A 24616-nucleotide genomic window follows, 5' to 3' on the forward strand; every position below is an offset into this window, starting at 1 on the left:
TGTATCTCATAACACATTACCAAATTAAGAGTTAATATAAAAACGATTAGAATTAAAATGAAATTCTATTATTTCTACCGTAACAAAATAATCCAAAAAATATCTCCCTTTCCTAAACCCCAGCCCGGTCACAGCCGAAGGCCACGATCTCCCTCTATCCAAACAACACAGCATCGGAAACAAAAGAAACAAACACAAAGACAACATCCGCAACCGAGCTCTGTTTTCCTAACCTCTATTAAAAACCGGCCGCGAGCTCCGAGTGCGGCGCTTTCCATTTCAAGCGCGCGGATTTTCGTCTTTATCTGAAAATTACGAGCTCGACTTGGCGCTCACGTAATAGATCACCGCAAGTGTTTCAAATGCGCGGTTTGTTGGACAAGAAGTTCCATCTTCGGATCACAGTAAATTTCCAATCTGGAGACCGCATTTATATTCCCACGGGAGCGCGTCGAATAAATCAAACATACAATTTTGAGCCGGCGGCGCAACGTTCAATTCCTGGAGGCACGAATTGAAGAGGTGGAGAATTTACGATTAATAAGTCTGCTACCGCGCCCCTTTCTCGTCGGCTGGCTATATTCAATTCCGCTGTGGTGGAGATATACTGCGCTGGGTTTTGCTGTAAGAACGGACTAATGGATTTGTCACAAATCGGGCGTTTAAGTGATGTTTGAAACTTATCGGAAGTAACCATCGGGATAACGACGGTTCGCGTAGTTTTAATGACGCCATCTTGTGAGCGATTATGTACCTTGCGGGACCAAAGTTCAAAGCTCTAATATGTCGAGGGTCTTTAAAGCTTCGACTATTATCCATTGGTGTGTTGAGGGTTAAGGTTCTTTGTAAAGACTTTTAGATTACTGAATTGAAATTCGTTTGCTCGAGTGTATAGGGGACACATTAAATGTGTTCATTTACCGGTTTCATCATGAAGATTTAGTAGCAGGATGGGGCCAGAGCTCACACTGCAAATTAAATAACAGAATACATTCAAGAATATTTTCATAACCAAATCGTTAACAGAATGTGCATTACAGAACGTTTTTGAAAACAGAAATAAGTATATGACAATCTGTTTGTGGAAAAATGGGGGCCACTTTAAATATTTTTTTTTTTGTAAAAATGTCTTGAGTTAATGGTATGTGATATTCACAATATTCTTATTTATGTTATTTTTACGTATCTACCAATGAATTGCTCTTTCGAAATATTCTCACATTCTTGCAAAAGAAAGACATTAAGGACCATTTAGATTCCTTTAATCTCTTTTAAGAACAAAACACAGGAGGTCCCCTAGATTTTTTTGAAATGTTCCAAAAATAGAATGCCACTTGTTTTGAAGGTTCTTTCAAATTAAAAATAGTTACTCTTTCACAAAGCAAATACTAAAGACCCCTAAGATTCTATAAAAATCTTAAATAGAAAACACCAGGAGCCCCAAGAATCTCTTACCTTCTTAAAAAAAAAAGAGGATTGTGGTTTTTTTCGAAAAACAGTACCAGGGGTCCCGGGGTTTTTAAAAATATTTTCTACAACAATTCATTCACATTCGAAAAAAAAAAACCAATACCCTCCAAGAGCCTTTCAAACTTTTTTGAAAACAAAACAAGGAATTGCCAAGATTTCGTCACGTTAAAAAAACACGAGGAGCCCTTAAGATCGAACTTTTTCAAACACTAAACACCAGGGGTCCCAGAGATTCTTTAAAGTAATTTCTACATCAAACTGCCAGAGGCCTCCGAGATTCTTTTAAGATCATTCAAAAAAAAGACACTAGGATCCTCCGAAAGTCTTTTAAACTGTTTCAAATACTAAACACCAGGGGCCTTCGACATTCTTTCACAAAACACACCCAGAGCCTCCAAAGATTCTTTCACATTCTTTAAAAAAAAAAAAAACACGAGGGTCCTCAAAATTCTTTCAAAATCTTAAAAAAAAAAACTCTAGGAACCTCCAAAAGCCATACAAACTGTTTCAAATAAAAACCACTAGAGACTTCGAGATTCTTTCACAAAAAACAGAAGCCCCCAAGATTCCTTGACATTCTTAAAAAAAGGAAAATTGTGGGTTCCAAGGTTTTTTCTAAAATTTTATTTTCTACAACAAAATGCCAGAGGTCTCCAAAACTCTTTCACGTTATTTAAAAAAAAAATACTTGATGCCCCCAAAATTCTTTCAAAATCTTTCAATAAAAACACTGGAAGGCTCTAAGAGCGTTTCAAACTATTTCAAATATATACAAACCACCAGAGCGCTCCTGAGAGTCTGACAAAAAAATACCGAGGAGATCCTGTAGCCTTTCAAACTCAGAAACAAAACACAGGGGGTTTCCAAGAATTTTCCACATTCTTAAAAAAATCTTTGATATACAAATTATCAATGGTCCCCGAGATTCTTAAAAATATGTTCTACAACAAAATGCCAGAGGCCTCCAAAATTCTTTCACATTCTAGAAAACAAAAACACTAGAACCCTCCAAGAGCCTTTCAGTCTGTTTAAAATAAAAACCACCAGCGACTTCGTGATTCTTTCACAAAAAACAGAAGCCCCAAAGATCCTTAACGTTCTTAAAAAAAAAGAAAATTGTGGACTCCAAGGTTTTTTCGAAACTCTTTCAAAAACACCAGGAGCTCCCGGAGATTTTTTAAAATATGGCCTACAACGAAGTGTCAGAGATCTACAAAATCCTTTCACATTCTTAAACAAAAAGACACTAGATATCCCCAAAATTCTTTCAAAATCTTGCGAAACTCCAAGAGCATTTCAAATTGTTTCAAATACAAATCGTCAAAATTCTTTCACATTCTTGAAAACAAAAACACTAGAGATTCCTAAAATTCTCCCAAAATTTTTGAAAAAAAAAATTCAAAAGCTTTCCAAGGGCCTTTCAAATTGTTTCAAATAAAAACCACCAGGGACCTCGTGATTCTTTTACAAAAAACACCAGGAGCCCCCAAGATTTTTTCACATTCTTAATAAAAAACACTAGGGATTCCCAAAATTTTTCAAAAAAAACATTAGGCACCTCCAAGAGCTATTCATTTTGTATCAAATAAAAACCATTAGGGACTTCGCGATTCTTCAAAAAAAAAACACGAAAATTTTGGGCTCCAATGATTTTTCGAAACTCTTTCAAAACAAACCAATAGGGGCCTCCGAGGTTCTTTCATATTCTTAAAAAAAGCACTAGAAGATCCTATAGCCTTTCAAACTCTTTCAGAAACAAAACACAAGGTGTTCCCAAGGTTTTTTCACGTTCTTAAAAAAAACCTTTCAAACACAAAATGTCAGGGGCCCCCTAGATACTATTTCATATTCTTGAAAACAAAAATATTAGGGATCCCCAAAATTCTTTCTAAATCCTTCAAAAAAAAGCCACTAGAAGCCTCCAAGAGTCTTTCAAACTGTTTCAAATAAAAACCACCAGGGACATGGTGATTCTTTTACAAAAAACACAAGAAGCCTCCAAGATTTTTTCACATTCTTGAAAAAAAGACACTAGGGACTCCTAAAATTTTTCAAAAAAACATTAGGAACCTCCAAGAGCTAATCATTTTGCTTCAAATAAAAACCATTAGGGACTTCGTGATTCTTCAAAAAAAAAAAACAGAAAATTTTGGGCTCCAATGATTTTTCGAAACTCTTTCAAAAACAAAAAAATAGGGGCCTCCGAGGTTCTTTCATATTCTTAAAAAAAACACTAGAAGATCCTATACCTTTTTAAACTCTTTCAGAAACAAAACACAAGGTGTTCCCAAGGTTTTTTCACATTCTTAAAAAAAAAAAACCGTTCAAACACAAAATGTCAGGGGTCCCTTAGATACTATTTCATATTCTTGAAAACAAAAATATTAGGGATCCCCAAAATTCTTTCTAAATCTTTCAAAAAAAAGCCACTATAAGCCTCCAAGAGTCTTTCAAACTGTTTCAAATAAACACCACCAGGTACATGGTGATTCTTTCACAAAAAACAGAAGCCCCCAAGATTCCTTGACATTCTTAAAAAAAAAGAAAATTGTGGGCTCCAAGTTTTTCTAGAAACTCTTTCAAAAACACCACGGGTCTCTGGAGGTTTTTAAAATACTTTAAAAATTTTTGCAAAATAAACACTAGGAGCCTCCAAGGGCCTTTCAAATTGTTTCAAATAAAAACCACCAGAGACCTCGTGATTCTTTTACAAAAAACCACTAGAAGCCCCCAAGATTCCTTGACATTGTTAAAAAAGAGAAAATTTTGGGCCTCAAGGTTTTTTAGAAACTCTTTCAAAAAGAACACCAGGAGTCCCCGAGGTTCTTTAAAATGTTTTCCATAAAAAAATACGAACGGTCCAAAATTCTTAAAAATTAAATAATCACATTTTTTAAAAAACACAAGAGACTCCCAAAATGTTTTCAAAATTTTTCAAAAAAAAACACTAGGAGCCGCCAAGAACCTTTCAAACTGTTTCAAATATAAACCACCAAGGACTCGGTGATGCTTTCACATTCTTAAAAAAAGGGAATTCTTCAAAGTTTTTTCTAAATTCTTTCAAAAGCGAAATAGGAAGGCCACCAAGATTTTTTCAAAATCTTTCAGAAAAAAACACCAAGAACCCCCATGATTCTTTCACATTCTTATAAAAAAAGCGCTAGAAGATCCTATAGCGTTTCAAACACTTTCACAAATAAAGGCGTTCCCAAGGTGTATTCACATTCTTAAAATAAAACTCTTTCAAACATAAAAGACCAGGGATTCCCGAGAATCTTTAAAATATGTTCTCCAACAAAATGCCAAAGGCCTCCAGGATTCTTTGACATTCTTGAAAACAAAAGCATTAAGGGCCCTCAAAATTATTTCAAAATCTATAAAAAAATACACTAGGAGTCTCCAAAGGCTCCAAAGGTTTTTTCTCATAAAAAAAGACTCGAGGGGTCCCCAAGAGTCTTTCAAACTCTTTCAAAAACAAATCAAAGAGGTTGCCAAAGTTCACATTGTTAAAAAAACGTTGCGGGCTCCCAAATTTTGTCGAACTGTCGAAAACAAAATATCAGTAATCCCAAATGTTTTCACATTCTTAAAAACATTGGTCAAATGTTATTTCAACAAAACTGTCCTCTTTTCTGAAGTGCAGCCAAATAAATCTAAAAAATTATAATTTTTTTTGCGATTTTTGTTTTCTGATAATCTCTATAAAGTAAAAACTAGTGGCGTAAATAACGCATCCGCAGCTTATTATTTGACTTGAATTTTTTCTTCAATTTTTTACTTTTTTTTCCTTCATTTTTTCGATTTGCATTTTTTCTAGATTTTGCAATTTTTCAATTTGAGTTTCTCAAGTTTTCATTTTTAATTTTCCCATGTGCACTTTTTCGGCTCAATTTTCTGTTTTCTTTATTTTTACAATTTTTCAATTTTCAATGTTCCGATTTTATATTTTTTTGTTTTTTCAATTTTAATTTTTAAAATTTTTCTGTTTGCAATTTTTCAAGTTTTTGTTTTTTCGTTCTTAATTTTTCCTATATGTAACTCATTAAATTTTTAGATTTTACAGTTTCTCTGAAAACATGTTTGACTTTCCTGTTGTTGAAAGAAAACTGTAAATTAAAAAAAAAAACAAAAATTAGGCCCCACCCACCCACCGTGATCTCAGTTGTCATGAATTTTTCATTCCGACCGAAGCGCGGAGTTTAATTGTAACATCCATATTTCTCTAAAAAATTCTACCATTTTTAAAACATATTTCGTATGGTAATTTCTTTTAGAGACATGACAATTTTGCAGACTAACTCCGCCCTTCAACTCATGATAAATAAAACATTCATCACAATTGAGAAGGGGTGGGTGGGTGGGGCTTATATTTTGTCCATTTGTTGTTGAAAGAAAATTCTATATATTAAAAAAACCAAAGGTAACGTTATTATACCGTGCAATTGTTTTTGCGAAAATTTAAACGTTAAGCGAAAAAACTGAAAGCGGATTCGTATAGTATTTTTGTATAACATTCAACTCATTTTAAAATACGGTTCGTTGAGATGACGTCATCAAATTGTTGGTGAGGATGATTAGCAAAATTTTGACTAGCATTTAACCATCTACATGATATTTCTAACATACATAGAAAATTTTACAACAATCGGTCTAGCAGTTTCGGAGATTACGTGTCTACTAAAAATGGATACAGACAGACAGACAGACGGAAACGGACGACTACTTTTCTCGTACTGTAGGGGTCATGAAACGTCGAGAAAACATAAAAGTGGCAATTTCAAAAAGAAAAACATCAGGAACCTGAAGATTCTTTCACATTAAAAAAAAAATAGACCTCAAATTTTTTTCGAAACAAACACCAGAAGCCCGAAATTCTTTATTTTTTCTATAATACAAGGTCGGGAGTTCTTGAAAAAAAGACACTAGGAGCCCCCAATATTACTTTTATTTTTTTCAACAACAAAACACAAGGGGTTTTTTACATTTTTTTAAATTGTTTCTAAAACACCATATAATTGGCCCTAAAGTTTCTTAAAAAAAAAGACTTCAGGGGTCACCAAAACTAATGCCAATTTTTCAAAATTTCTTCACATTCTTAAAAAAAAAAGAAAATTGTGGGCTCCAAAATTTTTTCGAAAGCGATTTATCATATTAAAGCATACAATGTTGGTATAAAAGTGTATGTTTTCTTTTCTAAAATATAGTCGGAGGTAAAAAAATAAAGTCGAATTCATAATTTAATTTTTTGAAAATTTTGTAAAACTTAGTCAACATTTTTAATTAATAAATAGGTATAGATTTAAAGATGTTTTTGTTTGAACGCGAAGAAGAAGAAATGTTTGTAAATAATTCAAGTATCAAAACCTGTTGTCCGATAAAAGAATTTGTTGCAGCAATTTGTACCGAGTAACGGTCGCAATATTATTATTACAAATCTATTTAATATTTTAAACATTTTTCTGTCCTTCGGATGCGATAGTGTTTAAGAACGTTCTTTCGAAAAATCCCTTGGTTTAATTACCAGAGCACATAATTTTGTTTTTATTCAGCTGAAATAATAAAATAGAAATAAAATCTAATCGGCTCTATCATCATTTAAGTCGTCTATTTGTAAAATAAATTGGAAGGCTTTGGAAGGACTAGTTTAACTACTCCATTTTATTACGTTTTCGGCAAAGCATGAGGCTTTGCTATTAAAGTGCTTATAGGAATCTAAATCCTTTAACAATAGTCGAGGTAGGAAAAGTCGTAAAATGTAAGTAGGTTTATTCTCAATTTTATCGTCTATTCTTTAGGAAAATTCTTGACTTCCCCAATAGATTAAATTTTTCAAAGCAAACAAGAACAGTGTAACAACTATTTGGTATTTCGTCGTTGTAAAATCATTCTCAATTGTAAGACTTTTATAGCGATGTTGTGGTTTTTCGATTAGTACATGCATGCTCGATGAAATAAAGCGTCCACTTGACCTACTTGAAACATTTCCACCACATACATACATTAAAGCTAATATTTATGAAACTCAAACACTGCTACAGAATTTCAAAAAACATTACCACAAAAACCTCTACATTGTCACTCATCTATAAGAAACTAACCGCTCCATTTGTCGCAAATCGACCATTTAAACGACATTTCAAACTTATCACGACCAACTTCGAGATAATCAAGGTTTTGATGGTCCTAACGATGCCACCGTCGATAAAGTTAACGGAGATCACCGCGGATATCCACTTTGGACGAAAATGGACAAAAACAAGGTTATTTTCGGTGGCGCGATACACCCTTCGGAGATCGTTAGTAATTTTATGTTCGAGATTGGTGGTGCCAACAAAAATGGCAATTACTGTCTGGTGCAGAGCCCCCACTTTCCTAGATTGGGGTCTTAACCGGAGCTTTCATATCTTTTGCTCAAATTTATAACGAGTCGCGAGGAAGGAAAAGCACTTTGCAAGAAGAATGTACGTTCCACATATTACACGGGAGATAGTAATCTACAAAATTAATACGAGAGTAAGAAATATTGCACATTCTGTATATGGCGTAATTTTCGCAGAACGCCTCTGAAAGCGATATGAAAATTTTTTCCTGCAATTCCAATATAGGGGTATATTTTTACATTGATTGGAATCCGATCTCGAGATCCTTATTAAACTTCCAAGCAATAAAACGAATTAGTATTCAAATCGGATCATTCGAGCCGAAGGATCTGTTTGGCTCGGAGCGTTTTTTAAGGATTATGATATCTTTGAGTATCCCAGCGGCCGGCAGATCGCCCAGTGATTTCAAATAAAGAAGTTGTTTACCGCCTCGCAGCACATAAAGTAGAAACATTGCACGTTATTTTCTCTGACCTAGTTTCTTTTAATCTTATTTCCGCTTTTATTAGACTTATTCCAAAATGTGTACGCTGAAATCTCCCTTCGAATCCGCAACACGTGACCGTGAAAGAGGAACCGACGATAAGAGGGGAAAACTTTGTTATTACAACCAATCCGGAGTAGACATATAAGCTATCAGTTATGTTTATGCTTCCTTTCACTCATTTTTCCTTGTCCCGAAGCTCCCTAATCATTAATCAATATTCGTCAGCATGACGGTTTGTCACGTGTTTGACGAACGTAAGCATATTTTTACTTCCCGAGCGACGGTTGAGAAGGTATTGTGATAAAGTCGTCTGGAGGACTGGCCGTTTTGCCTTTTTCGGCGTTTCGCAGCTGGTTGTGATTTTGTTAAAGAGATTTAAGATTGGCATGAAAACGGCAAAAGGTCGAGAAAAATTGTGCATTATTCCATTCACAAAAATGATGACGTCGCAACAAATTACTCTTTTGCTATTGTGGTCCTTTGACAAAATAAGTGGTTAATTTCATGTGTTCTCCACGTTTCATAACCCCTAGAGTATGAAAAAGTAGGTCCGCTTTTCTGTCTGCCGTCGTTCGTTTGTGGTCTATCCTGTTGGTGATGTCATTGGACAAATAATCTCCAAAACTACTCGACTGATTGCGATGAAATTTTAGGTGTACAATTTAATTTAATTTTTTTTGTCCATTTTTTTTCTTGTTTTTTTTAGATTGCGGTTTTCGACGTCCGTTTTCGTCGCTTTTATTCACCCTTCCTTGGCGCTTTTTTGTCTACCCTTTTTTGTGGATTTTTTGTTTCTTTTTTTCGCCTTAGATTCTAAAAATATTTTACACTTCAACTTGTGTTGTAAAAAGTGTAAATCTCCAATGAAATTTTTTTTTTATTCGCTCCAAAAACTAGATAACTTATCTTCATAATTTGGATTGAAGGATACTATTTCAAATGGATTAAATACTATGAGTTTACATACTTTTGTAGCTTCCTTCTTACCTCTTTTTGTCATTTTTTAATGGCATTTTCCCCTCTTTATGTGACATACTTTGGTTCGCTCTCTTATAACATTTTTTCGCACTTTTTTTTTTTGCCTCTTTTTTTGTCGATATTTTAACCACCTTTTTCCGTTCCATCTTTGGTTCTTTTCTTTAGTTTTTTCTGCCAATTTTTTTCCGATATCTTTTTTGTTTTGTATTATTGTCGTTTTTTGTCTTTTTTATCATCGTTTTTGTCGTTTTTTATCGTGTTTTTAGCCGTTTAGATACCTAAATTTGGCGCTTTTTGGCACTTTTTTCTAGCTATTTTTCGTTGCCTTTTTTTTTGTAATTTTTTTTATTTGAATTTTTTTTGTAGCCTATTTTTTGACACATTTTCCTATTTTCATTTTTTTCTTTGGCTATTTTTCGGCACGTTTTTTTGTCATTTTTTTTTCTGTTCCATTTCTTTTTCCCTGTCCCCTTTTTTGGTCACCTTTTTTTTGGTCTCTTTTTTGACTTCTTTTTGGCTTTTTTCGTTACTTTTCACTTTTTGATCGTGATTTTGGTAGCTTTTTGTCGCTATTTTGTTTTCTAGATATCTAAACTTTTAGAAAAAAATGTGAATTCTAAAACAATAATTACCAATCAATTTGTGTTGTAAATAATATAATCGCTAACTGATTTTTTTTATTTATTCGTTCAAAAAAAAATCATGATGTATCCAAAATTTGGCTGGATAAATAATATCTCAAAGACATAAATAGAATACTGTGAGTCTACATACGTTTGTGGACTTTTTTATTTTTCAGATACTTAAATTTGACGCTTTTTTGTGATTTCGTTGGCACCTTTTTTTGGCTGGTTTTTGTTGCCTTTTTTTGATGTAATTTTTTTGTAGGTTTTTCCCCTCTTTATGTCGCATATTTTGATTCCATTTCTTATAACACTTTTTCTCACTTTTCTTTGCCTCTTTTTTGTCCAATTTTTTAACGGCCCTTTTTTATTACATTTTTGCTTCTTTTTTTATTTTTTTTCTCTCACTTTTTTGTCGTTTTATGTTGTAGTTTTCGCTTTCTTTTTTGTTGTATTATTGTAGTTTTTTGTTACTTTGTTAATTGTCTTTTTGTCATTTTTTTGGTCGTTTTTTTATGGTGTTTTTCGTTTTTGGATACCTAAATTTGGCGCTTTTTTGGCACTTTTTCTGAATATTTTTCGTTGCCTTTTTTGTAATTTTTTTATTTGCGTTTTTTTATAGGCTATTTTTTGACACATTTTCGTTGTTTCATATTTTTTTCTTTGGCTATTTTTTGTCGCGTTTTTTGTAATTTTTTTTCTGTTCCATTTCTTGTTCCCTGTCCCCTTTTTTTGGTCAGCTTTTTTTGTATCTATTTTTTGACTTTTTTTTTGGCTTTTTTCCTTTCTTTTCACTTTTTGATCGTGATTTTATAGCTTTTTGTCGCTATTTTGTTTTCTAGATATGTCAACTTTTAGAAAAAAATGTGAATTCTAAAACAATAATTACCAATCAATTTGTGTTGTAAATAATATAATCGCTAATTGATTTTTTTTATTTATTCGTTAAAAAAAAAAAATCATGATGTATCCAAAATTTGGCTGGATAAATAATATCTCAGATACATAAATAGAATACTGTGAGTCTACATACGTTTGTGGACTTTTTTATTTTTCAGATACTTAAATTTGACGATTTTTTGTGACTTCGTTGGCACCTTTTTTGGCTGGTTTTTGTTGCCTTTTTTTGATGTCATTTTTTAGTCGCTTTTTCCCGTCTTTATGTCACATATTTTGATTCCATTTCTTATAACACTTTTTCTCACTTTTCTTTGCGTTTTTTTGTCGATTTTTAAGCGCCTTTCTTCGTCACATTTTTGGTTCTTTTTTGTTTTTTTTTCGTCTATTTGTTTGGCATTTTTTGTCCGTTTTTTGTCGTTTTTTATTGCAGTTTTCGTTTTCTTTTTTGTTGTATTTATTGTCGTTTTTCGTCACTTCGTTTTTTTTGTCTTTTTTATCATCTTTTTGGTCGTTTTATTACCTTGTTTTTAGCTTCTTTTTTCGTATTTGCTTGCTTTTTTTTGTCTTTTTTGTCGTCTTTAATTGTCGCTCTTTTTTTGGAGCTTTTTTTGTCTTTTTTATTTTCTTTTCACCTTTTCTCATTATGATTTCTACCTTCTTGTAAGTTTTTTGTTTTTTAGATACCTAAATTTGGTGTTTTTTTTGTGACCTTTTTCTGGCTGTTTTTCGTTACCTTTTCTTGTATTTTTTTTTATTTGCGTTTTTTTTGTAGCCTATTTTTTCACACATTTTCGTCTTTTCATTTTTTTTCTTTGGCTGTTTTTTGTATTTTTTTTTTGTACTTTGTAATTCTTTTTTCCTCTCCCGTTTTTGGGCTTTTTTCCTTCCTTTTCACTTTTTGACCCTGATTTTTGTGGATTTTTGTAGCTCTTTTGTTTTCTAGGTATCTAAATTTTTAAAAAATCTGAGTTCTAAAACAATAATTACTAATCAATTTGTGTTACAAAGTACATAATCGCTAACTGAATTTTTTATTTATTCGTTCCAAAAAAAAAAATGATATATCCAAAATTCCAAAATTTGGCTGGATAAATAATATCTCAAATTGATAGAATACTGTGAGTCTGCATATTTTAGTGGAATTTTTTGAATACTTAAATTTGAGGCTTTTTTCTGACTTCGTTGGTACCTTTTTCTGGCTGTTTTTTTTTGTTGCTTTTTTTTGTCAATTTTTATTCGGGTTTTTTTTTGTAGCCCATTGTTTGTCACATTTTCGTCTTTTCACATTTTTTTCTTTGGTTCCTTTTTGTCGCGTTTTTTGTCATTTTTTTGTGTTGCATTTCTTGTTTCCTGTCCCCCTTTCTTTGGTCTCTTTTGGTCTTTTTTCTTTCTTTCAACTTTTTGATGCTGATTTTTTTAACATTTTGTAGCTCTTTTGTTTTTTAGATATATACATTTTTAGAAAAAAGCCTAAATTCTGAAACAATAATTACGGAATTAAAAATATTTTGTATAAGTAAACAAATAAAGTCAATTATTCTCCCAGTATGTAATCGCTAACTGAATTTTTTATTAATTCGTTCCAAAAAAAAAGATGTATTTTGATAAATAATATCTCAAATAGATAGAAGTCTGAGTCTGCATATTTTTTTGTAGCCTTTTTTGTCGCTTTTTTCTTTTTATTTGGTGGCTTTTTACTTGCATTCTTTCGCCTTTCTTGTTTTCGTTCCTTTTCTTATGGCTTTTTTTTCGATTTTTCTGTGGACTTTTTTTAACGCCTCTTTTTTCTCGCGTTTTTTCTCGTTTTTTCTTGTTTTTTTTTTTAATTCGCTTTTGGTTGCTTTTATCACTTTTTATTATCATGTTTGTCTCCTTTTTTATCGCCCTTTTCGTTTCTTTTTTTTTGACGTTTTTTTGTCTCCTTTATTGTATTATTTTCTTACTTTTCTCCTTGCTTTGTTGTCATTTTGGTCGCTCTTTTTGTCGCTTTTCTTAACTTGTACATATTTTTTGTTACCATATTTTGTCATATTTTTTTTATTATCTTTTTTTTAGAGCTTTTTGGTCACCTTTTTTGGCGCCTTTTTTTTGTATTTTTCTTGGTTTTTCAGCCTGTTTTTTTGCTTGTCTTCGTCGCCTTTTTTTATTATCGGTCTTTTTGCCGTTCCTTCTGGCTTTTTTGTTATGCATTTTGTCCTATTTTTGTTACTTTTTTGTTTTTTTTTGTCATATTTTTACTTCCTTAGCTTCCTGAGCGTAAGCTAAGGAAGTATATTAACCGAGTCCATCGGGCGACTGATTAATTTTTTTGTGTGTTTTTCATCCTTTTTATGTCCTTTTTGCATTATTTTCTTTCTTTTCACATTTTTTCGTTGTCATTTTTGTCGATTTTATTTATTCTTTTTTTTTGTGGCGTATTTTGGCGCTTTTTAGTCGGCGTTTTTTTCCATCTTCATGTCAAATTTTTTGGTTCCTTTCCTTATAGCCCTTGTTTTTTTCGATTTTTCTTTGACCCTTTTTTAATCGCTTCTTTTTCTCGCGGTTTTTTGTTGATGTTTCTGGCTTTTTTCGCTTTTTTACTACTTTTATCATTTTTTTGAGTTCTCATTTTTGTCTTATTTTTTTGTTGTCCCTTTTTGTCGCCTTTTTCATTTCTTTTTTTTTTGACGTTTTTTGTCTCCTTTTTGCATTATTTTCATACTTTTCTCTTTGCTTTGTTGTCATTTTGGTCGCTCTTTTTGTCGCTTTTTTGTGGGATTTTTTATCGCCTTTTTTTAGTTGTATTTTTTGTCACCATATTTTGTCATATTTGTTTATTCTTTTTTTATAATGTTTTGTCACGTTTTTTTGGTGCATTTTTTGGCTCGTTCTCTGTCGTATTTCTGTTTGTTTTCGCTTTTTTGCCACTTTTATCATTTTTGTATGTTCTCGTTTTTGTCTCCTTTTTTGTATTATTTTTTTACTTTTCACGTTGCTTTGTTGTCATTTTGGTCGCTCTTTTTCTCGCCTTTTTTTTTAGTTGTATTTTTTGTCACCATATTTTTTATATTTTTTTAATTCTTTTTTCTTATATTTCTTTTGCCACCTTTTTTTAGCGCCTTTTTTGTAGTTTTCTTTTAGCCTGTTTTTCTTGCTTGTCTTCGTCACCTTTTTTATTATCGTTTTCTTTGCCGTTCTTTCTGGCTTTTTTGTTATGGTTTTGATCCTCTTTTTGTTACTTTTTTGGTTTTTTGTCATTTTTTTTATGCATTTTTTACTGTCTTTATCACCTTTTTTGCGTTATTTTCTTACGTTTCGCATTTTTTTTTATTGTCATTTTTTGTCGATTTTATTTATCCCTTATTTCCATTTTTGTGGCGTATTTTGGCACTTTTTTATTTTTTCGTGCCTTTCTTTCTCGATTTTTTATTCACATTTTTGTCTACCCTTTTTGTGATATTTTGTAGTTTTTTCGTGGGTTTCTTGCTCTTCTTCGTCACTTTTTTTTTGCATTTTTTTTCATTGCTTTATTCTAAGAATTTTTTTGTTAGATTTTTTGTCCCATTTTTAGTCTCTTTTTTTTATTGCTCTTTTTTGTCGTTTTCTTGTTCTTGTCAAAATTTTACTATGAAAAGCTGATTCGAGTTATATGCATAGCACATTTTTTAACCGTAGTTTAACGACACATTGTTTATCATTAACATACTCTTATTTTCTTTATGTAAAAGACAAAAAAATCGCAAAATCGAATTTTAAAATTTACCTAAAAAGAACTGTACTTCAGGACAGAGGGAACTTAGGTCCAAATAACTTTAGACCAATTTTTACTTTAAAGTAGACGGACCGCTAGTTCTTCGAATGAAGCTGCTTCCTGCATACACCATGCCTGGAAAAATATAACCCTGAGTAATTTATTTACACATTCCTCATCCTCCAAGGGACAGGTTTATCCCAAAAATCTTGTTTCATCCTTTCATAATCCTCCGAGTCTCATTACCGCGGCAAACTTCAAGCACAAAAAGTTGGAACCCTCTCATGCATTTAAGGTCCTTTTTATTATCCTGGGATTTGGAAATACCTCAACGCGGCTTCTGGGAGCATCATTTTGTCCTAAATAAATTTGACAAGATATAATACGATACAAACTTGCCTTTATTATCCTTAGATAAACGCCATGAATAAATGAACGTCTATTTCCCGCGGAAAATGGGATGATAACCTATCTTTCCAATCGTAAATTAGGCCAAATTAAATTCCACGCTTGTAAAGTTCCCAGGAATCGCGCCGAGCGATTTTTGTCGTAAAATGAAAGAAATAGAAACGTCGAGAACAGAGCTTTCTACTTTAAAGTGGTTTTGGAAGTTTGCTGTAAAGGAATAAACAGTCGCACGATGTGGGTAGTCTTGAACTTTTATTTCGTATTGAAAAATTCTCGCGAGAAATCAATCAGACGTGTCACGTGTGGGGCTTTTTCTCGAGTTTGACAGTGAGTTAAGTTCAAATTATTTTCAATTTCACGAAGAATAGGAGCGCTGAACGCGAGCCGTTATTGAATTAGATGTTGGAAGTAATTCGGAGATTCCGAAATGACATTCCTTTCGCCTACATTTTTAGTACACATTTGTTTAATGACGATTAATCCATTGGGAGTATATTTTTTTATTCGTAGCTGATAATTAGTAATATAAATTGCGCTAGTTAGCGTGGATTAACTATGACAGTGTATTAAACACATGTCACGAAACACTACACCAACAATTCCACTAGCGATGTTGATTTAGGTATCTTGTTGACTTATTACAGTGGTTGGCATGTTAAGATAACGTTTAAGGACCAAGTTTGTCTCAGGAAGTTGTAATCAGGATATCGTATCCTCACGAAAACAACGTGGCGGATACCCCCATTAAAACCTTATTTTGTTACCTTCCGATATTAAGTACATGGAACTTTCGTTACAAACAATAAACGTGTGTAATAAACGTATAAAACGGGCTTTAGATTAAACGAAAAGTTTTATGTACACCCGTGTAGCGATTGTCTCTGGGTACTTTATTAGCGCGACTGCTGGTGGTAGCTAACCGTGTCCCGCACATTTATTACGTTCGCTTTGTGATAGTAATTTAGTATATTCGGTTGTCCGATTTATAGTCACTTTGTTGGATGAGTTTGTTATATGTAATATAATAATGTACTGGTGTTACATGTAAAGCTAATTATAAATTTAAGATGTTGTTTTCAGTCAAAAATCCATTGCGAATGAGGTCCTTAACGATTTTCCAGTTTTCACTAATTATTTGTTATCCGTTTTAGTAATTGGTGACCCCCGAATTAATTCTTACACCAAAAAGGATAATTTAAAAATATATCATCTACATCTCTTCTTTTGATTTTTCTTTGTATATGCTCGAATTGTCATCGGAAGTCAATAACAAACGAAGCACACTTTGGCTCTAATTTGAAAAGATTCTTGATCCAAAGTTTGTTAACTCTAATTTTTGCGTAAAAAGGGTGGATGCGCCGGGATAATATAAAAACTTTGTTAAAACTATTTATCTGAAAGATTTTTAATCAACCTATACATAAAATAATACACGTGAAAAAATACATGTAATTGTATAGATACCTAGATATCCAGACAGAGTAACAAAAACGAATACAGATCTTGAATAAGATAAATATAGTACTTTTCAGACTGACTTGACTAATTTCAACTTTTTCCTTGGAACCCGTTTTCCTTCGTCATTTCAAAAGATGCAGCGAAAATAAGCACATAATTTTGACAAGATTTGTAACCAGAATAACCTTGTTTTAATCTCACTTGATCAAGTTTATTTTTTTGATGAATAAGGTGGAGGCGCCGGGAGAACAAATAATTGCAATAATATTTATTTTACTAATTTTTATAAATTTAAAATATATTATTACTTGGATACTTAGATACTTTGAAGATACGTGATCATTGATAAACACAAATTTCTGATAAACAATAAATTGTCAACAGGAATAATCTTGGTTTGGACTGACTTGACAAATTTTGTTTTATTTTTATTAAAATAGAGTTAACTTTAAAAACATTAGTTGTAGAAGTCATGCAATTTTTTAAATGTTTCAATTCCAAATAAAATAACTAAGCAAACACACAGTTTCCCGATTTTAAAAATATTTTCCGAGTATTTTTAAGAAAAGTAGATCTTTCATGTTTTAGTCTGGCTATTTGTCGTCTGTCTGACTGGCGCTTGTCGTTTTTTTCGATTTTTATTAGTCAAATAATCTTCGAAAGTAATTAACCGATTGTTCCCATATTTTAAATAATATATTGTGACGATATTGTGTAGATGATAAAGGGCTAAACCAATTTTTTTGTTGCAGCTTTTTTGTAATTTTCCCCCCCTTCTTTTTGCCATTTTTCCCGTTTTCTCTTTTTTTCGCCAGTTTTTCGTTTCTCTTCTTTCTTTTTACCCTTTTTTATAGCCGTCATTTTTGTCGCTCTTTTTTGTTATTTTTTGTTCTTTTTTCGCTCATTTTTTGCTTCCTTCTTATATTTTTTTTTGTTGCATAATTTTTGTCATCTGTTTTTGTCACATTTTTTGGTCCCTCTTTTAGCTTTTTTTAGCAATTTTTGACGCGTTCTTATTGTTTTGCAGTTTAGTAATTTTTGTTGCCATTTTCATTGTTTTTTTGTTGTTTTGTTGCCTCTCAATGTGGTGAGGTCACCTGAAAATTTTACGCAGTAAATGTTGGTCCAATTTTATAAAATAACATACTGATTTTGTACGTTCCAAATCCAGATTTTTTTACTGTAGTTTTTTGTCGTTTTTGTCTTCGACCCTTTTTTCGTTTTTTTGTGTCTCTTTTTTGGCACCTTTTGTTTTGTTTTCATCTTATCACCCTCTTTGTTATTGTTTTTATTGCTTTATTCGTGGCAACTTTTTCGCTTACTTTTTCTTCCTTTTTATTCTCGTTTTTGTCGTCGCATTTAGTTGTGGTTTTTCTCACAGTTTTTGGTTCCTTTTTAACTTTTTTTGTCAATTTTTTGTCGCTTTTTTTATAGGTTTTTTTTCTTACTTTCTTTTGGTCACCGTTTTTTATAGACTTATTTTTGTGGTCATTTTTGTCGACTTTTTAGTATTTTTTTTTCTCCTTGTTGCCTTTCTTCCTTTTTTCGCATCTATCGTCATTTTAAATCTAATTTAGGAATTTGGTGTAGACGGTACAACCTTAACTAAAATTTGTCTAATCGTCTCCCCCAACAATGCGATGACGTCACGTGAAAATGCTTCATAGTGAATGTTGGTCTAGTGTTATAAAATAACCTACTTCTGCACCTGTGGTTTATGAATCCGTCTTGATTTTTACTCTCGACGCCCAGGTTTTTGCAAAAAAAATCAAAATATAATTTATAACATCTTACATTTTAACTTTGAAATAGCAAATCTGAGTGTTCGCAAATCTAATAATAGAAAACTCATTTGAAACACAGGCATGACCTGATCTGATCTGAAAATTTTGCATAGTAAATGTTCATTCAATTTTTTAAAATAATATACTGCTGTGGTTTATGAATCCGTCTTGATGTTTAACCTGCGACGTCCAAATTTTTATTGTAGCTTTTTGTTTGATTCCTTCTTAGTCGCATTTTTTGTTGCCTTTTTTCTCATAAGACTAAATCTTTCTTTTTACAGGTTTTTTTTTACTTGTTTTGCTATTTTTTGTCTTATTCCCTTTTTTTCGCATTTTTTATTGTGATTTTTGTTACATCTTTTTTGTTGTAATTTCTTTGCTCCTTTTTTTGTCACTTTTTTCTTGTCTTTTTTGTGTTTTTTATCGTCATTTTTTCGCGTATTTTTTGCTGTCCTTTTATCACCGTTTTCTTGGTCGCATTTTCTGTAAATGTGGCTCGAATTTTATAAAATAACATACTCCTGTCCATCTTTCTTAATTTTTTACCTTCGACTTCCAGATTTAAAAAAACGGGTTTTATGTACTATACCCCCATAAATTCTCAATTCAATTCAATTTATATTGTAATTTTCTTGTGTTTTTTCTTGACTTGTTTTTCCCCATTTTTTGTTGTCATTTTTGTTGGTTTTTGGTTGACTTTTTTCTCATAATTTTTGTCGCTTATTTCTTGCTTCCGTTTTATTGTTGTTTTTCCATTGCATTTTTTGTCGCCTTTTTTTAGCTACATTTTTTTAACTTTGAAATCCAGATTTTTTCTTATAGTTTTCTTGCCGTTTTTTCTTGCTTCGTTTTTTCTCTTTTTCCCTTCTCTTTTCGGTTTTTTTGTTGCGATTTTTGTATCTCTTTTTTGTTGATTTTTGTCACCTTTTTTGCCTTTTTAATGGTCATTTTTTCGCTTATTGTTTACTTCGTTTTTAATATCGTTTTGTGTTCACATTTCATTGTTATCTTTTTTCTCATATTTTATGTTGCCTTTTCACCCTTCTTCTGGGCTATTTTTTCTCCTTTTTGTAGGTTTTTTCTTATTTTTTACATTTTTGCATTTTTTTGTTGTTTTAAATGTAATTTAGGAATTTGGTGTGGACGGAACAACCTTAACCAAAATTTGTATAATCGTCCCCCCAACAATGTGATAACGGAACCTGAATAGTAAATGTTAGTCCGATTTTATAAAATAATATACTCTTACATCTGTGGTTTATGAATCCGTCTTAATTTTTTACCCTCGACAGATTTTCAGAAAAAAAATCAAAATTGTACATACATATTGTAATATTTTACATTTTAACTTTGAAACAGCAAAGCCGAATGTTCTCAAATCTAATAATGGAAAAACTCACATTTTGCACAGTAAATGTTCGTCCAATCTTATAAAATAATATACTCTTGCCCTTGTGGTTTATGATCGGTTTTGATATTTTACCTGCGACGTCCAGATTTGTATTGTAGGTTCTTGGTTGATTTCTTTTTGGTCCCATTTTTGTTGTCTTTTTTCTCACATATTAAGGTGCCCTTTTTTTCACTTTTTTGCAATTTTTAGTAATTTTTTTTCTTGTCTGCCTTTTTCTACTCTTCTCCCCTATTTTATTCGCATTTTTTTGTCGTTATTTTGACTGCTGTCTTTTCTGTTTTTTTTTTCTTTTTTCTGTTGGGTTTTCCATTGACTTTGTTTTGGACTTTTTTGTCATCATTTTTTCGTGTAGTTTTTGCTCCTTTTTTATCTTCGTTTTTTTGGCCGCAATTTGTAATTTTTTTTCCTGCTTTTTTTACAGTCACCAGAAAATTTCGCATAGTCAATATGCCTCGAGTTTTATAAAATAACATACTCCTGGACCTGTGGTTTATGAATCCGTTTGATTTTTTACCTGCCACATCTAGAGTTTTTAGTTGATTTTTTCTCTAACACGTTATGTTTTCTTTTTGGCAGGTTTTTTCACATTTTTTTCTTGTCTCTTTTTTTCCCTTTTTTCGCCTTTTGTTTTGTTGCTTTTTTCGTTGAGTTTTTTGTCGCTTTTGTTTTATATTCATTTTTGTCGCATTTTTCTGTGGTTTGTTTTGTTGTATTTTGTATCGTCATTTTTTCATTAAATTTTTCGACCATTTTTATTGTATTTGGCCGCATTTTTGTTGTCTTTTTTGTTAAATTTTTTAGTTCCTTTTTTACTTTGTTTGGGCCATTTTTTGTTTCTTTTTTTACATTTCTTCGCTGTTTGTTATACCCTTTTTTTTGTCATTGTAAAAGTAATTTAGGTTTTTTAGATGGTATAATTTGTATAATAATCCCCACCAACAATGACATGACGTGACCTGAAAATATTATTTTGTAAATGTTACTTAAATCTAATAAAACAACATACTCCAACAGTTGTAGTTTATGAATCCGTCTTGATTTTTTACCGGCAATGGCACTGTATAAATTGTAACATTTTATAATATGGCTTTGAAAGATTAAAACCGAATGCTCCCCAATCTAACAATGGAAAAATTCACTTCAAACATCCGGATGCTATGCTTCTTTACTTTAGTTTCACAGTACACATATATTATTGTAATTTATAGGCGTTATCATGAAAAAATAAAATTTTATGTCGTACTGTATTCTATGGGATTGGTGAGAACTCGTCTAAAAGTATTTAGACAGAATTTCTGTCGCTTCTTAAGTACAATCGTCAGATCCAGTTTCTTCGAAAAATTATAAAATTTGATTAAGCAAGGTTTTATTTATTTTACAAGTAAAGAAAATACGGATAATACCAGTCATAGTGTAAAATAAATTGTAAATTAATTGTGATCAAATTCAGGGCGGATTCATGAGCCACTTCCGCGAGAGTATATTTTATTTTATAAAATTTAGAAAATCTTTACTACGCAAAATGTTGAGGAAACGTCATCAAATTGTTGGTGGGGATGATTAGACAAATTTTGGTTAGCGCTTTACCAACTATGCGAGTATTTCTGTATTGTGTTCTGTATTTTGATTCATTCGAGAACTTTTAATTTTTTATAGCAATAACAATAATAATATTAATGGAAATGTTTGTGCCACGTCAACTAATTTATTGGTTTTATGATCAAGCGACTTTTATACATTACATTATTTATAATTTGTAATAAAAATTAAAGTAGTCCATTCAAGGCTAAAGCTTTCAGACACGATCATTAAATTTTATGCTGCAAATTCTTCAAACGAGCAGAATGATTCCTGTAATAACTCTTAATTTTCTTTAAAAAGTTTCTGGGTTTCATTACTTTAAGTGCAGCTGGAACAACATTTAACAACTTTATGCAAGAGCAATTTATTTCAGTCGTTGATTTTGTAAGTTTTATTTTACTTCAACTCTACTCGTCTAATGGCATAGTGAACTTATTTAATTTATGTGTAACAACCATCCTATATTGATTATATTTTAAATTAAAGACATTTTATTAAATTTTTATTTTAATAAAATACCCACGACCTTTCCTAGTCCAAACTGTTTAAGACAATCTAGAAATACTTGACTTGTTGCTTTTTAACGAATCAAAGAAAGGACTCTCAAATTTGCACACCAAAAATATTTAATTAAAATAACTAATAATAATCATAGAAATTTTTTTGCATTTTTAATGCCGACTTTTCCTCTTCCAGATTTCATCCCTCGTAGAACAACATGGTACCGTGGGGGCCTTACGCCCCTCGGCGGTGGCGAGAGTGGGTCAGGCCGTCAACGTGGCGGTGGAGCGTTTCGTCACCGTCGGCGAGGCGATCGCAGACGATTATCCTGAAGTTCGACAAGGCATGTACGAAGCTTGCAAGGAAGCGCGCCAAGCCGGTAAGCGCTTTTTGTTCCCTGCCGGCGGCGCGGCGGCGGTGCATCGCATGCCTGCCACCTGACCCGGATCATTTCTGCCGGTCAACGAGCGAGAACGTGCCCGACACACGGAAATTATTTTTCAACTCCCACAGGTTTTCCTACCTCCATAAACGAGGCACGACGCCTAATCTGATCCTTCGCGACGATGGGGTTATAAGTCATAGGGTCCGAGCTACGCCTGATTTCAATTCGGTTTTTACGGCAGGTCTGGGGGATTAAAAGACGGGATTTTTCGAAGCGTGAACGGGAATTTTTTGTAAAATTACACTATTCGTTAATGTGATTTTCTAAATGTTGCGTTTAGCGTCTACCCTTCCACCTTAATCATGAATTTCGAGCATGGCCGCCCTTGCCTCAACAATAAATTTTAATTATGCAAACAGTGTACCTACAGTACAATCAAATTAAGGGCACCTTCTGCCGGCGTAAAATTCACGTGAAGCGCTTGGGTCGGCAATAAAGTTCCGTTTTTACCATGTTAAATGACGCTTCGCGTTGAGAGGTGCCGCTTACGTCGCGTCAAATTATTTCGGGGATGTTCAAATTTCACTTAACATCAGCTTCTTTTGGGGCATAATTTTTCATGGAATTTTAATCGCCGCCATGAAGCGTCGCTTTTATTGAACGAAGTTTTTGCGCTTGTGTGGAGACTGGCGCTTGCATGAATGAGAAAATTGCCTACTTTGCACCCCTTTTCAAAAAAGATAAATGTTTACCTAGTGCAAATTTGTTCGGTAGTCACGTTTATCGAGGAACGCTACGCGGTCGGGGTTTCGAGGCACAGGTATTCTTGATCCCCTGGATGCGAATGTAGCGGAAGAGGGTGATTTACATGAGCTTTTTCAGGAAATTTACATGCTATTTTGCGAAATTTAATATCGGGGAGGGTAGGCGCGACATTGTTGTTTATGTGGGCTGGGTGTGAAATGTGAACTAATTGAAATCGACAGACAGACAATATTTTATCGGTTAGTGATGCGACTGGATGGGGAATGTATGGGTCTAGTGGGTCGTAAGTTCGGAAAGAAGTAAATCGATTCTGGAAAAAAAAGGTTAGGAACAAAGTGCAGAAGTTTGGAGAATGGAAAAATTGCCAGGATTATCACCTTATCAGTGTCTTTCTTAGTAGAATTCTAACACATCTGTTTGTGCTTCGATTCATGTGGTGTTCATGGTAATAATTTGATCTTCTGAATCCTTAACAAATATTGTTGACAATTTCACTCCTGTGTGAAGACACTTATTAGAAATGTCAAATTTGTCAGTTTGCAATCAGATAAAAGGGAAGGTAACTTTTTATCGACGGATAAAAGTTGGGGTGACTTTTTATTCCTAAATCCAATGATATTTGAAACAAGTCTTCATGGTATTTTTTAACCACAGTTTGAATGTCATTGAAGTTAAAACGAGTCTAAAGATGATGAAACTGTTTGTCCGTCAAATTATTTAATGAACTCATTGATAAAAAAAAATAAAAATAAAACATTAGATCGTCTATTCCTACGTCACAATGAGATAGCAACAATTATTTTTCATATTTTGACCGGGAATTTAAGACATTTTCAGGATTAACTTAACAATATTTAAACAAATTGCTTCGTTTTTAATACCATCGTGTTTTTAGTAAAACGGTTTTCGGTTTGATTATCATATATTAATAGTTACTCACCATATTTGAGCATTATAAATAATAATAATTATGTCTAAATTTTATTTAATTATATCGTGAAAATCTATAGCTTTAACCGATCAACTTCAAGCGTTTCGAAATTTTTTCCAAAATATAAACATTGTCGAGTAAACTAATCACGGAACCCGATAAATTAAAACTGATGTCGTACTTACCCCGTTTTCAGTCCTTTTCGGAAAAATATCCATTTTATTTCGTGTTCACAGCACCAACATAACACATTTCACTAATATTTATTAATAATAAATTAGAAATCCGCGAAACGAGCCCTACTTGTAAGCCACACCGGAGCTCCAATGTTGCTGCCATCAGACCGAAATCTAAACTGAACACAAGGGGCCGAAAAATGCGACCTCTGAACAGATAGCTCACGTGACAGTGACGTCATCGTACGTCACGATGAGATTGCAAAAATTATCTTTCTTATTTTGGCCGGGAAATTGTACATTTTCGGGGTTAATTTAATAATAATTAAACAAATTGCTTTGTTTTTAATTAAAACAAACACAAAGGACCGAAAAATGCGACCTTTCAACAGGTAGCTCACGTGACATTGACGTCATAGTACGTCACGATGAGATTGCAAAAATTATCTTTCTTATTTTGGCCGGAAAATTGTACATTTTCGGGGTTAATTTAATAATAATTAAACAAATTGCTTTGTTTTTAATTAAAACAAACACAAAGGACCGAAAAATGCGACCTTTCAACAGGTAGCTCACGTGACATTGACGTCATAGTACGTCACGATGAGATTGCAAAAATTATCTTTCTTATTTTGGCCGGAAAATTGT

The 24616-nt window shown here is 32.5% G+C and overlaps 1 protein-coding gene across 7 annotated transcripts in view; it reads left to right on the forward strand.

Annotated features, from left to right (window-relative positions):
• Positions 1 to 24616, forward strand: part of LOC135127780 (alpha-catulin) — a 264914-nt gene that overhangs the window by 158945 nt on the left and 81353 nt on the right. For all 7 annotated transcript variants that reach the window (XR_010280278.1, XM_064054388.1, XM_064054393.1 and 4 more), the window contains one exon: positions 21907 to 22090. Coding sequence is in view for 6 of the 7 variants with exons in the window: in XM_064054388.1 (XP_063910458.1) it covers positions 21907 to 22090 (184 nt within the window). In the remaining variant the exon portion in view is untranslated. The remainder of the gene's footprint in view (positions 1 to 21906; positions 22091 to 24616) is intronic.

This window comes from Zophobas morio, unplaced genomic scaffold (genome assembly GCF_036711695.1).
Source record: "Zophobas morio isolate AGI-343-1 ecotype UQ-CSIRO unplaced genomic scaffold, CSIRO_AGI_Zmor_V1 ptg000012l, whole genome shotgun sequence".
In the NCBI taxonomy this organism is placed as follows: Eukaryota; Metazoa; Arthropoda; class Insecta; order Coleoptera; family Tenebrionidae; genus Zophobas; species Zophobas morio.